The 14,455-nt window shown below is 40.7% G+C and overlaps 1 protein-coding gene across 15 annotated transcripts in view; it reads left to right on the top strand.

Annotated features, from left to right (window-relative positions):
• GTDC1 (glycosyltransferase like domain containing 1) overlaps nt 1–14,455 on the top strand; it is a 246,325-nt gene that overhangs the window by 165,529 nt on the left and 66,341 nt on the right. For 14 of the 15 annotated variants that reach the window (XR_014001624.1, XR_014001625.1, XM_081167720.1 and 11 more), the window contains one exon: nt 7,440–7,784. Coding sequence is in view for 13 of the 15 variants with exons in the window: in XM_081167720.1 (XP_081023846.1) it covers nt 7,440–7,784 (345 nt within the window). In the remaining 2 variants the exon portion in view is untranslated. The remainder of the gene's footprint in view (nt 1–7,439; nt 7,785–14,455) is intronic. The other variant, XM_081167718.1, reaches the window with a different exon arrangement.

The raw sequence follows: 14,455 nt of genomic DNA, 5'->3' as shown, positions 1-14,455 counted from the left end.
TGTGAAGTATTTAGTTTTATCTTCATAAAAGCTTCATGCTATATACATTTGAAAACATTCATGGTATTTTGTTTATTGACTTCAGTTTTGCTGCAAATTATATGCAGATAGAAAGAAAACAAAACTTTCTTTCTTTCCATACTGAGTATTTAGGGGGGGGGGGAATGTAAAAAGAACACAAATAAAATCTTTTAAACAACCTAAAGTGATTTAAGGAGTTTGCAGGAAACCTTTTGCTAGCCACTCAGGGGTAAATATGTTATGTAACAAAGTGGTATTAAGTCAGTAATAATCCCACAAGTACAGAGTAGATTAAAATGGTTTTGGCTAGAAGGGTGTGGAACTAGGGGGAGGGGGAAGCACAAAGGAATCAAAGCCCAGAATGCACACATCTGTGAGGTTTGTGTTTATTTTGGGAATAGCTTCTGCCTTTTCCTTTCTCCTTTGCATAATTCTGTGGCAGACTTTCTTTTCAGCTAGTCCTATTTCCATGCTGTGTGCTTCCCAGAAGAAGAGCTCTATGAATGTTATACTCAGAAGCCTTATCAGATGAGCAAAACAAAGCATTTCAATTTCACAGAGCGTCTTGTGTAGCTTTAAAGAAAAGCAAAACACACACGCACACACTTGAAATCCGGGATCTTTAGGTCCACTTGCAAACAGTGTTCAGACAGAGTACTTTGTGGACTTCTTACGTGATATGTTCTGTCCCTCCTCTTTACATTGAGGTCTAGGAATTACAGCCTAGAGGAGATGAACACTCGGAAGACGTTGAAAGTGCAGTTGATTGAGGATGAAATCGGATTGGCAAGAGGATTGTGAAGAGCAGGAAATGCTGAGGAAATAAAATGAAATTTGCTGGAGCTTTTGAATCCTAAATCCAGAGGAATGAGAGTTTCCCCCCAGCAAAATATTGGGGAAAGAGGTAGCATCTGGAAACACTCTAACGTTAAAGAGCCTGGCTTTCTTTTATTTTCTTTGCACAATCTACTATCCTACCTTAAGTCAGGTGCCTTTCCTCAGTTAGCCACTTAGCTGAGTGATGCTCCAGCATATTACTAACATTTCCCTTTCCTCTTTGTTCTTCTTCTTGCAGCTTTCTTCACTCTCGTATTTGTTTAATACATGCTGTAAACACTAAACCAAAAAGTTAACTGGTTAACATCAAGCAAAGCCTCAACAGGTATTCATTTCACCTGAGTTGTTTAGCTATAACTGAGCAGAATGCATGCCCAAAAGCCGGGAAATGTGATGTGGGGCTTTGAGAAGGCCAGGACATCATTGGATGTTAAATCAATCTACCCACAATGATAACCTCCATAGTCTCAAGTGCTTAAAATACGCAGATCCATAGCCATCCCTGGACTGCCAGAAAGCAGCCTAGCAAAAAGGACACTGAGAAATATTCGGTTCACCACTCACATTCTTCAACATCAGACAATCAGTAGCTATAGATTACAGTAGGCATCTTCTGCCCCAAGGTGTTTTGCGCCGTTCAATAATGGCAGAATGTCCCTCATTCCTATGTCTACTGTTTGGGAAACAAAGGAGGACTTCAACAAAATGTTACAGTGTGAAATGCTGTTGCTTAGGTTGCCTGCCAGCCGCTCCTCCATGCCTTCTCTCAGGGTACTCCATTCCACTGCCCTTGTTTCTTATTTTTCCAGCTGTTTTCGTCCCCTTCAATAACTAGCCAGTATTCCATGGCCATAGACCAGACTTTGTCCTAGTGGGCTTTTGGGCTTTAAAAAACAACAACAAAAATATTAGCCAGCCTCTCCTTCACCAAAATAAAGTTCTTGTACTTCTGCAAACCCTGGCATTCCACAAACCTATTTATACCTCCTCCTGTTATACCTCCTTATACCTCTTGCTGTTTTGGGTGCATAAAGATTCATACTTTGAGAACTGAACCCAGTGGCAGTGTTTAGGCGGCAACCATTTTGTGGGGGGGTTTCGTTCCTGACCACCGTGTGCATCGATGGAACACACAGAAACCCACCCTGCTCCTTTCCACTTCTGTTCCGCCCCCACCCCCATTCTGCCCCACTTTTGGGCCACTTCTGGGTCAACAGCAGCAAGCACGTGCATGATGGTCGCTGCCTGTATGTGATAGCACATTCAGTTTTGGTGCATAAAGTGAAAAAGGCAAGCAAATGAACAAAACTTAAGAAAAAATGTTTGGAAAGTCATCAGTTAGTGTGCAGATACAGTGGTACCTCAGGTTACAAATGCTTCAGGTTACATACGATTCAGGTTACAGACTCTGCTAACCCAGAAATAGTACCTCGGGTTAAGAACTTTGCTTCAGGATGAGAACAGAAATCGTTCTCCGGCGGTGCAGCAGCAGCGGGAGGCCCCATTAGCTAAAGTGGTGCTTCAGGTTAAGAACAGTTTCAGGTTAAGAACGGACCTCCGGAACGAATTAAGTACTTAACCCGAGGTACCACTGTACTTAATGGACTTGATAGGTGCAGTGTACATTGTGTTTGGACATTGTGCTTGGGTCTCTAAAGATCTATTCACTCTTGAACCTGACTTGAATGGATTCTGATAATCCACCGTATCTCTGAACTTGCTCACAGTATATTTGTTTGTTTGTTTATTAACTGCAGTTATATAGCCATCTGATAGCAGAAGTTCTCTGTGCAGCTCACAGAGAAAAACAATACTGCAAATTGGAATACAATGTAAAACAGTAAAAACTATTACAGATTAATAAGAAATGTTAAAACTAAAACTCAGTTTTAAACTGCGAAACCTGAAAGACTGAATGATTATCACGTCATACCACCCTGTGGAAGCCATTCCATAACTGGGGTGCCACTACTGAAAAGGTCCTTTCCCCACCGTCAACTTGGTGTGATAAGAATTGTAAAGCACCTGTTTTCAAAAGAGAGAGGGTGGCTTTTCTTTCTCTTTTTTACCATCCTTTTCATTTTAGCTTTCTTCTAAATATACATCAGTGTCATTTACAGCAAAGAGTAGCTACTGCTGTTTCACATACTTGTTTGTTTGTTTTTTGACAACATGTGACCTTAGAAGTGGAAATAATAAAAAGTCTGCATTTGGGAAGAAACACTGGCATACGTTTACAAAACCTGGATAGAATCGCATTGAAAAACCATTATGGTAGGTAGAGTATGAACATCTTTATGAGGTTTTGTCCTGCTGCCCTCCCATGCAGAATCATCTGGTAGTGATACTTCCCTCTGCAAAGAGAGTCTTTGGATTCAGAAGTCATTCTTTTTTGCCATCTTGAGGTCTGAGATACGGATTTAGTTTCCTGGAGATCTTTACCTGAACACAGCTTAGTATTTTAAGTGGCTTTCCCCAGACATTTACAGAGCAAATATGTACCTAGATATTTCCATTTTTACTTCATTGCATTCTTCTAGAACAGCCCTGGATTTATAGACATGGTCTCTATGAAGTTTGAAAGTTATATATGTAGAGTATATTTCTTCCAGCTCTCACATGTTTTATGTGTTTTGTTTTTATGAAAAATAGCTTTTCAGAATATACTGAATGTAGCACACAGTCCAGGACCGCTTCTTTAATAATTTGATCTAACCCAAAACAGCCCTTCAGCCAGTGTTTCTAATGTGGTTTTTATTCATTTGACGATGACATCAGTATCTTCCCATTCTTCTTTTGGTGGTGTTTTTAATAAAATGGTGTGTGAGTTGACTGTCAGTGCCAATGAAGAATACTGATTCTCATAAGTAATGTTTCATTAGGCCAAATGAGATGTTGTGAATAAACATGTACAAAAGGACATGATGACATCTAACGTGCAAACAGTAGAAGCCTCGCGTCTCTGCTGCAAATTAATGTGCATAGGTGTGTTGGCACGGCTGTTTTCGATGTAGAGAATGTGTATTGCACAAGCTAGAAAGAATGGCAAATCTGGCAGATTAAATGTCAAACATTCAGGCTGACATTTATAGTGACTTTTAGCATGTTAAGAGATTTCTATTATGTAGTCAAGAATTAGTTATTTTTGCTGTAGTGTTTCAACAAAGCGTTTACAGTCAAATGCACCAAGCTGACAGGTTGTTTATTATATTTGTGGTACTCTCAATGCTTATTTTTTTGTTATGTTTATAAACATTGTAAATGGGAATATTATATCTCAGAGGAGCCAGTCTAAATTCAGCAAAGGGGAAAACGTTTTACTTACATTTCCAGTAGAGGTTTTTGGTGTGTGTATTTGTGTGTGTGTCTTTGTCTTGTTTTACATTAGAAATCAATGTGCCACGTACTAAACCAATGGCTTTACAAAGAAGCTAGGCAATTCAGGACACACTGGCATACTAAAGCTGTGAGTTTGTGACTTTTCTTTATATGTATTCTAACCTGTTGCCTGATAGTTTTGAATTTTGTGTGTTATAAACCAAGAGCACCACTCTGGCATCTCCCTTCAATGCTGGTACCAGGTGCCACCCAACAACTGTTGCTGTTGTTCTGTTGTTCATCAAAAGTATAAAATGTTGTATGTGCAAGGCCACATCAGAGTGTGAAAGTGGGGTTATGAAAAGTCCCTGCATGCTTTCAAAGCTGATACTTGTGAGAAGCTGTTGGTGAGAACAGGAGATGTGGTAGGACCTTGCTGCTTTTCTTGAATCTATGATGCCTTCCAGGGTCAACACATGTCAGGGCTTTAACCTTGGATAAGGACAAGAACTCGATCCAATGTTATGAAGTAGCGAAGAAAACATCAATCGGTGTTGTGCCAGTTTATGTGTGTATATAGAATTACTTGTGCCTCTTTTCTCGCCTTTATATAACATCAGATTTTGCATTGGAACAGAGGTGAGAAATGTGTTCTGTGAGAGGTGAGATTCTGTTGGACTCCAACTTCCATCAGCCCCAGCCAACATGATGCCCTGTGTTTTAGTCCAACAAATTTGGAGGGACTTTGGTCCAACAGTGCACTAGAATCAGGGAAAGAAGTTAAAAATATGTCCTCCTTTCCACCTGCTTCTTTATAATTTTGAATTAGCTCCATGTGCTACAAGCACTTAATGCTGTTTGTCATGGTATGACTTTTCAGCAATAATAGTTTATATAAGGTCTACTTTAGTCTTTAACACTTTTCAAACTACAAATGAACAAACTTTGCAGAGAGAAGCGTGGAATGGTGAGACACCTCACTCCTGATCTAACACAGGTTTGGTTAAAAGTTAGAATAGTGTCTAATCATGCAAAATTGCACTTTACTGTGAAATCATGAGTCCTGCTTTTTCAGAGTTCCCAGTCACACTGATTGAGTCCTTCCATTGCACAAGAGCAAGCTCTGTTCCAACATTCGTGGAAATGGACTGCTGCTACAGTCCAACATACCCATGAGTATTTAGGCTATTCACACTGATTGTATAAGGGCTCCATAACAGTAATCCCCAAGCGGTGATCCACTTAACCCACACAGGGGTTGAATGGCACTATTCACGTAATAAAAACTACCATAGCAATATCAAAATTTTCAAAAGTAGGGGGTCCACTGCTTAGCTTTTGAAAAACAGGGGGACCACAGAACTTAGCTAATTGGGAACCATTGCTCTATAACATGGTAAACTCTAACAGCTTTAAGATTCTGCTACCAAGTTATTTGAAATGTTCCTTCTTCATCATGTCCATTTCTAGTTCTTAACTTCAAGTGATATGTTAAAGCATCATGCAAACCATTTGAGTAGCAGCTGGGCAATAGATTGTCTGTCATATCATTCCTGCCATGTTGACAATAGAGGTTGTACTGTGTATGATTTGTGATGTAGACTGTCCTGTCCTCCATAGATTATAAAAGGTCTTGTGTTTTTAGATATAATGATGCATAGTGAAAGCTCAACCACCTAAGCTAACTTGCAAACTTTTTAAAAAATCATTTTTGTGACTCTCAGCAGGTTTTATTATGTCTGCACTATTGCTATTAAGATATACAGAACCACTTGGTGCCAAAACAATGCCAAGTTAATGTGGATAATACTTACTCCTTGATATATCATGAAATAAATCTTGCTTTAAAAATCATTCAGCGAACAGTATTACAAACTAACTACTTTAAAAACTGTCGAGGTGATTAGTCTTATGTCTGTAATGCAAGTAGATAGAAAAAATCCTGATTGTGCCCAGCTTGGGCTTTCCACGTACATCTTGTAGAAAATATATTTTGCAGCTGTTTTCATTGACATCTTATCTAATAACTGAAAATCCCACAATGGATTTATGAGAACTTAAACCTGGAAAATAGCTGGAAGTGAGGCACTGCATAATTGGGCACAAGGACTAGAATCTGGGTAAGGAGACAGAAGACCACATAGAACAAACTATTGGGATTGGAGTGTGTTTTTAGAAATAGTATTAGTGGTACTATTCCACCATTCATTTATGGCAGATTATGCAGCTATTTGCAATGTTATAGTATGAGAACATGGAAGCTTTTAACAACAGGGATGTCCCCAAGCTGGTCATTAACTAGTTTCCCTAAAAAAATGGGGAGTACAACTTAAATTAGTCAAAACTATCTGGTGTTTCCATGGGAGTTAAAGAGAGGGACTGTAGCTCAGTCGTAGGCACAGGCTTTTGCATATTTCCATCAGAAAGAGACTTCAATAAGTAAGCTAAGAAATACTGTGCCTGGTGCCTTGAAAAGCCACTGCTGTAGGCCGGGGGTCTGGCGCAACACATTGCGCTGTTTCTGAAGTGGCCTCACTCCCCTCTGTTGCAACCTTCTACACCTGTGGCAGGTGACTTCTGCCACCTCCTCCCTTTCTTCCCTGACCTGGAACTTGCTTGTGCCAAAGCCATCTTCTCTCCTAAGCACCAACTGTGAGAAAGGGGGTGCTTCCTTTGTGTAAGGCTTTGTGGGTGAGGTGGTTCCAGACACTGACGCTGCCAATTTGCTGCACAGGTGGCAAATCCTGGTTAAAGTTTAAATTTAATGTTGAACTTTAAACAGGATTTGCCACTATTTTGGCAAAGTGGAAGTGGCACAGGAAATTTACCCACAATGCCTCACTCTGAAGATGGGCCCCTTCCAGAGAGCCCTGTTGGAGCACCACCAGCTGTTTCTCTCACAAGAGCAGCCCTCCATGGGTGATGGGTGGATTGGTGAAAGGGCAGGCTTTGGACCTTGCCTGGTCAACAGAGCTGTATATTCCACTTGCCTCACTTCAGCCTCTGCAGTTCCAGTGGCCTCAGGAACTCTGACATGGAAAACAGAGCCCTTGGAAACACTTTGCTCTTTGTTTTCTCTATCATGTGGCAAATGAATTTTAAGATGACAGAGCCACCACTATGCAGAACCATTCAAGCAGCTTTTGTATTGCAGCTTTTTGTCTTTTAAAAAAAGATAGTATTCAAAAATTGCAAGCTGACATAAGTAATTGATGCCATTTTGGAGCAAGCATAATTTAATTTTGTTTTGTTTTTAACTCTAGGTTTATGCCAGAACACAAACTTGCCCATATTGAGAAGATGCATGGTACTAAAGGAGATGGAGATGCCTGTCTGCCTTTCCAAGAAAAGAATGGTGGAATAAACATCAGCGCCTCTGACCTTAGTCCCAGACATAATGAACCACAGTCTGGACTTCATTCCCTGGGACCGGAGGGGCTGCCCAACCAACTACTGACACTAGAAGATCTGGACAAGCCTACATCTTTGAAAAGTACAACCCCTTGTCAAGAGGAAGATAGCCAACATGCAACTTACAACCTGTGCAGCGTCTCAGGTAGTTTGGACCATCTGGAGAAACCTTTGCACATTGTTTGGCCACACAGATGGTAAGTATAACTCCAAATGAAAATGCTGTATCTTCAGGCGAGTTATTGCATACAACGTTGATTTAGTACCAATATTGTTTTGCTCTGCATGTTATATCTTTGGAAAGGTAGTGGTCTACTGAAAACAAATGATGTCATTTAAAAGCTGAAATTCACAGCAGGCGTTCAGCATACGAGAAGCGGGATGGGTTGTGTGGGTGGGAAAGAAGAGGTATAGTTATGACATTGAAATGATATGTAAAACGCGGAGAACTCTGTTTCAGAGCATTTCAGTCGACTAATGATGTTTAATATGCAGTGTTATTTAAATTATCTTAATTATACTAATGTGACTGACTAGGTGTTAAAATTCAGGGCTATACTATGCTGCTCTGTGTCGTAGTTTTTTTATATACCTGTCCAGATTTTTAAAACATATGCACATATGTAAGGCTCTGTAGATAGACGGATAGAATGGAATATTCCTACCCGAAAACTGCTGCTTTTCAAGCTGTTGACACAAATACCTGATCACAAAATCTTCTCTAAACTGTGGAAAATCTACCACGCCACATAATCACTGCAAATATATAAAGTTTAGCTTGACTCCCACCATAAATTAGGATTTAAAGAGGTAAAATGTCCTGATAATCTTCCGGTATTGGGCACGAACATTTTAATCTAGTTTTTATTCCTCACAGTTTGTTTAATCTGCATGTGGCCTGATTAGAGTTCACTTCATCCACAGATTATAGTCTGTTTATTTCAGAGATGCTGGGTCGATCAGTAGGTCAGATTTTCTGAGAGCAACTGTTCGCAGGTGAAGCAATAAGTACACCACACCGACAGGGCAAATCGCCTTTGCAGAGGATTTGACTTCCAGCACATTAAAACTCCAGAAGCTCTCCCAGATGATCTGCAGCATCTGGTACCTAAAGGGATTTTCATCTTTGACTCTAAATGTCTGAACATAAAATGTAGGAATTGGAAGTCGATGTGGAATCTGTCTTTGGATTTGTTTAATCAACTTCACACTTCTTGTATAGCCTTTCTCAGGGAGCTACATTTATTTTTAATCATATTTTATTGCTGCTAGCTCAAAAATGCTGTATTCTCATAGGTTATTTTACAATTTGATGTACTCAGGACAGATATTAATTGCAATTCCACTTGTGGTCAGGATTATGACGTTCACTAATCTGGTACTATAGTTCCTAGTTCTTTTTCTTCTTCTTTTTACAGTAAAAAGGTACGTCAAGGTAAATGCCAAAACTCTGATGATTCTAAGCCTTCCTCTTAAAATATATATTTCCTTTTCCCCAAGTTGCAGACTAAATGAAAAACAAAGCATTTGCCCTCTGTTTATTCTGCATTCGGCATAAAGGAGGGCAAAGCTAAATTAATAAAATGAGCAATATTAAATTGAATAATTCCTTTTCTTTCTGTGTGTATTTGGGTTTTTGTTTTGTTTAATTTAATTTAATTGCCTAAAGTTAGTTGCTTAAAGAGATGCAGCCTGGTGTTTGTGCACATGCTTATTGTTAAAGCTAAATTATTTTTAATTTGGAGGAGAGGGGAGGGGGGAAAGCCACATCAGCAAGATCAAATGCCAAAATATAAAAGTAACACATTCATCCTTACGGGTAATATAGTAGAACATTGGAAACTTGGAGGTTGCCAGACACACAGCTAACATTAGGGCTAATTTTGAAAATCTAGCGTGCAGTCAATTTTACTGATGCCTGGGGACATACAAGGTAGAAGCTGACAAGAGAACTAATTTTGTTTGGGTTATTTACTGCTATGCATCATCCACGGGTTCCCGCCTGACACACGGCTATATGAAGGGGAATATTATCACATACTAAAAATTTATGTTGACATTCGATATTTGTTCAATATGTCAGCAGTATTACTTTCATAATCAAAAGAGTGAGGAAAAGAGGGGGGGAGAAAGGCACTTTATGCTCATATAGATATATCTTTTTAATAACAGTCTATAAGGTTAATATAGTTTACCTTTGAGAGTATACAATGAAAACAAGCAGGGTTAGCAGGGAAAATGACAGAAAGCATCAACCCGAGCTGTTTGTTTGCCATTACCTAAGCGAGCCATGTCAGCTCTCTGGCCCGCGTCTGATAGCTATTTGTTGTACAGAGAGCACAGCATAAAAAAAAAAAATATCAAACTCTTAATACTATTGTGTGCCCATAACCATCTGTCACTGCTAGCCTGGAGATGAGAGGAAGATTACGAGGAATAAACACTGAGCCGCCGAGCATTGGTAAAGCCTTCGGGCAAAAAAACTCTTGTGGGGACATCAAAGACATTCTAATTCCGAGGCAGTCAAGGATTACAGTGTGTAACCTGTGCTGACAACAGATAAATGACTGGCAATATTGTGCCAGAGCTGTTGGGTCCTGCATAGAGTACTGATGATGATGGTGATGATGATGATGTTATCTTGCAGAATGGACTCTGCTGGGATAATTTTATGATAAAACACTTTTTTCAAATGCCACTGGGTCTAGGCAGACATTTACTAGCTACAGGGGTAGCAATCAGTTTCCTCAAAATTTACTGTTCTAAGCCCATTAGAGTTCCAGCGCAGCCAGGCTTTTCAATGAAAATCTGAAACGCCAATATTTTCATGTCTGAGGAGAAGCATGCGTGCAAATGGTTAGGGGGCTCGACTTCGACCATTTAGTGTTAGGATGCTCCAGCAAATGATTTATGTAAATATGCTCATAAAAATGCAGGGTTTTCCCCCTCCCCTCTCTTTTATAATTTGATGAATATGAATTAGTAAATTAAGAATTTTAGTTCAGTGCTCATTTTATACCCTGATATCTTTGGTTTTGTGGGGGAGCATCGATAGAGAGCCCAGATCATACAGGTAAACAGAATAGGCTCTAAGCGACCATTGGGATGTCAGACGAGACAGACAGGGACACACACACACACACATTTGATTCACTGCATTAGTGACTAACGTTTTTCTGTGCCTTATTCGGGCATTTGCAGATTGAAATATTCCCTTCCGAGGCCCTGAAATGATCTCATTAAGCAAACACCAGGTTTTGGTAATTGATGTAATAGGGAGGATGTGGAGGGGCTGTGTGAAAATATTGTCAAAGTGTGCTGTTACTCCTTCAAGATGCTTTCTCACCACTGTTATCATTTCAGCCATTTCTTTGCACTAGACTACTTTCCTAGCAGTACTTCTGCAGAAAATTACATATGCTTCTAATTTTTCAAAGTTAAGATTATTGTAAGAGGTGTTTCTTAAAAAAAACACCATGCTGTGCTTCCAGTTCACCTAAATATGAAAACCTCTTAAAATGCAGCAATACCTTATTGTGATATTTCCTTACCTGGATCACAAATTGTTGCTTGCCTCAGTTCATCGCAAACAAATACCCTGACCCATATTTCATCTTGGGCCATTAACTATATGGGACAAGACGCTCCTTTCATCAGCCAGTCCAACACTCTGACCTGTAGCTTTGCACTACTGTTGAAATGGAGGCCAGGACTGAGTCCTTTACTTTAGCAGTAGCCACCCACCCATGGCCCATTTCCATGCCATCTCATGGTCCAGATTAATATAAGCTTGCCACACCCAAGGACTTTCTTGATACAATGGGGAGTGTGGCAAAGCCCTATGTGTTGCGTCCTCTGAATGATGATGATGATGATGATGACAGACATTTTCAAACCCATTTCAAATGTCCAAGCACTTCACACAGATCATTTCAGAAATTATTTGCACAGTCCTGTAAGGAAAGCCTGTATGATTATACTTATGTTGCTACCCTGATGCTGCAATTGATAGTAGTGCAGTTGAAATCAAGGAACAAGAGTTGAGATCCTGACCCTGGCATATGCTACTGCTGTCTGATCCAATGCTGCTTGGTGGTGGTGCTAGCCCTAACATTGGTACACAAGTCTTCATGATGGAAGCTGGAGTCTAGAAATATTTGGAGGGCCACAGGTTCCCCACCACTACCTGAAATAGGTAAAGGTAAAAGGACCCCTGACCATTAGGTCCGGTCGTGGCCGACTCTGGGGTTGCAGCACTCATCTCGCTTTATTGGCCGAGGGAGCCGGCGTACAGCTTCCGGGTCATGTGGCTAGCATGACTAAGCCGCTTCTGGAGAACCAGAGCAGCACACGGAAACACCGTTTACCTTTCCCCCGGAGCGGTACCTTTTTATCTACTTGCACTTTGAGGTGCTTTCGAACTGCTAGGTTGGCAGGAGCAGGGACCGAGCAACGGGAGCTCACCCCTTCACGGGAATTCGAACCGCCGACCTTCTGATCGGCAAGTCCTAGGCTCTGTGGTTTAAGCCACAGCGCCACCCACGTCCCTACTACCTGAAATACAAACACATTAATTATCGAAAGAGCTTGTGTGGATTTGAGTCCATCAGATGTAGTCAGTGTCCCTCCCCCCCCCCGAACTTCTCTAAATACACGTGTCTGGACGAAATTGTGAACAGTGAGGGCAGAAGAAGATGAAATGCAGGGAGAACAAACAGTGACACACCATTAACAGGGACCAACGCAAACTTCTGACACTGGCAAACTACTAAAAAAGTTTTTTTTAAAAGTTATCCTGATTCAAGACAAAGGTGACAGAATTGAACTTACTTATTTCTCCTCTGAGAAATGGTTGTAAACTATTGCATTTCAGACCTATGTGTGCTGGACTGTGCTTATAACAAGGTAATGTAACTTACACTACTGTTTGGTGGAAAGCTGTTCCTGATTAGGCAGAGGTCAGCTGGGGGTAGAACAGGTGGGGACGAACACAGTCATTCCCTTTGCCTGACATGCCACAGTCTTTCATGCTTTGCCAAAATATGTGAAAATAACTCAAGTTACTGCAGTCAATTATTTGAGTCATATTATTAATCTACTAAGCTCCCTTTCATGTTGGCCTTAAAAGACCAGCTAGATGTTGTTATGAGTGTAAAAATGGGGTTCTCAACCCCATCTTTTGCTTATAAGGGAACATGTGTTGTGTTTACAGGGAAGAGTCAGGTGGGAGTGGGTGCTTAACCTTTTCTTTCCTGTTTCTTCTTTCTGGAAATGCTGCTCTTTGGTCAAGGATAGGGAACTTACGCCCCTCCAGGTGCAACTGGACTACAATTACGATTAACCCTGCTATCATGGTTAGGCATGATGGGAGTTGTAGTCCAACAACATCTGTGGCGTCACAGGTTCTGTATTCCTGCCTTATGTCATTTTAGATGGTTTCTTTTACCGGGGAGTAGGGGATGTAAAAACCAGAAACCAAAGGCCTCAGGTGGCAGCTTTAGGGAAGAAGACTCTGAAGCATAAGCAGTCTTCATGGTTTCCCATTTATTCTCCCTTTTATTGCCCACCCACTTCTCCACCCTGGAATCCTCCCATTGCCTTGGCAGGCATGGGGCTTGGACTACAGTTCCATTAGTGACACCACAGACAGAAGAGTACAGGTGGCAACCATTTTGTGCACGTTCAATTGGTGTGCGACCAATTTTGGCCCTGGAAGGGGCTGAGGAGGGGGCGCTTATGTGTGCTCCGCTGATGCATGTGATGACCAGGAATGCAACCCCCATGCAAACAGGCAGTTGCTTATAATTTTGATCTAATTCAGATTCAATGCATTCAATGTAGCACGGAGGTAGATTGTTCCCTCAAAACAAGCGTTTTGGCTTGCCCATGAGAATGACCTCACCTCTCCACCCTCCACATGCTGTTTTGGGGGTTCTCCTAACCCTCCAGAGCAGATTTGGAGAGGGTGATGGGGAGACGCGGCGTGGTGGGGAAGCCTTTTTCTGCTTGCGGGAATCCTTGTGCAGACTTCCGCTAGCACAACAAGTTAGTTCATTATGGCCCACAAATCGTCTCACACACTGACAATATTCTGCTCATATACAAGGTTGGAATGACATGTGTTTCTCAGGTAGACATCCACTAACATACACATCTATAATTAGGTGTATGCGTCTCAGTAGGTATGGGTCTCAGAAACACTGACAGTCCATTCCTGTGCATGTTTACTTGGAAAGTAAGTCCCTGCAAGTTCAATGGGGCCTCCTTCCTGGTACATAACACCACTACACAGGTTCTCATTCAAATGTGCATATTTCAAATTGCATTCTTTCACTTGAGGGGAGAATAATTTCAGTTATCCTGATCACAGTAGAAAGCAGTTTTCTTTTTCAGTGTCTTTTCTCATTAATGTAGATATGTTTCTAAGATGAGAAATGATGTTTCTTCTAATTATGGTTACATATAGTTAATTTCCTTTTTAAGAGCTCGGTGTGAAAGGCATTTTCTTTTATAAAGCACACACAAAAAAGTGATACAGCTGATGTTCCTGTTGCCTTAGCAACAGATTTATTTATTAGGGTCTGAAATGACATGAGTTAATATACCACATACCTGCTGATCGGCATACTCTCCTATTTCAGCTCCAGTTGACAATTAAGTCCTGGACAGCTACAGCCAGGGGTTAATGTTACTCATTAGGAGAACTAGGTCATTACTGGGAAATCAAGGCGCTTACAGCAGCATGGATAAAATACAAAATTCAACACCTCGACGAGTGAAGGGTTTTTATGTTAATTAACCTTATTTTCCCTGCATATAAAAAATATTTCATGTATGCATATGACAGAGGATCAATTAATTGAAAAGT

Source organism: Podarcis bocagei (genome assembly GCF_964188305.1).
Source record: "Podarcis bocagei genome assembly, chromosome: 1".
Lineage (NCBI taxonomy): Eukaryota > Metazoa > Chordata > Lepidosauria > Squamata > Lacertidae > Podarcis > Podarcis bocagei.
Note: the sequence above shows the minus strand (reverse complement) of the source record. Positions and strands in the feature narration are given on the sequence as shown.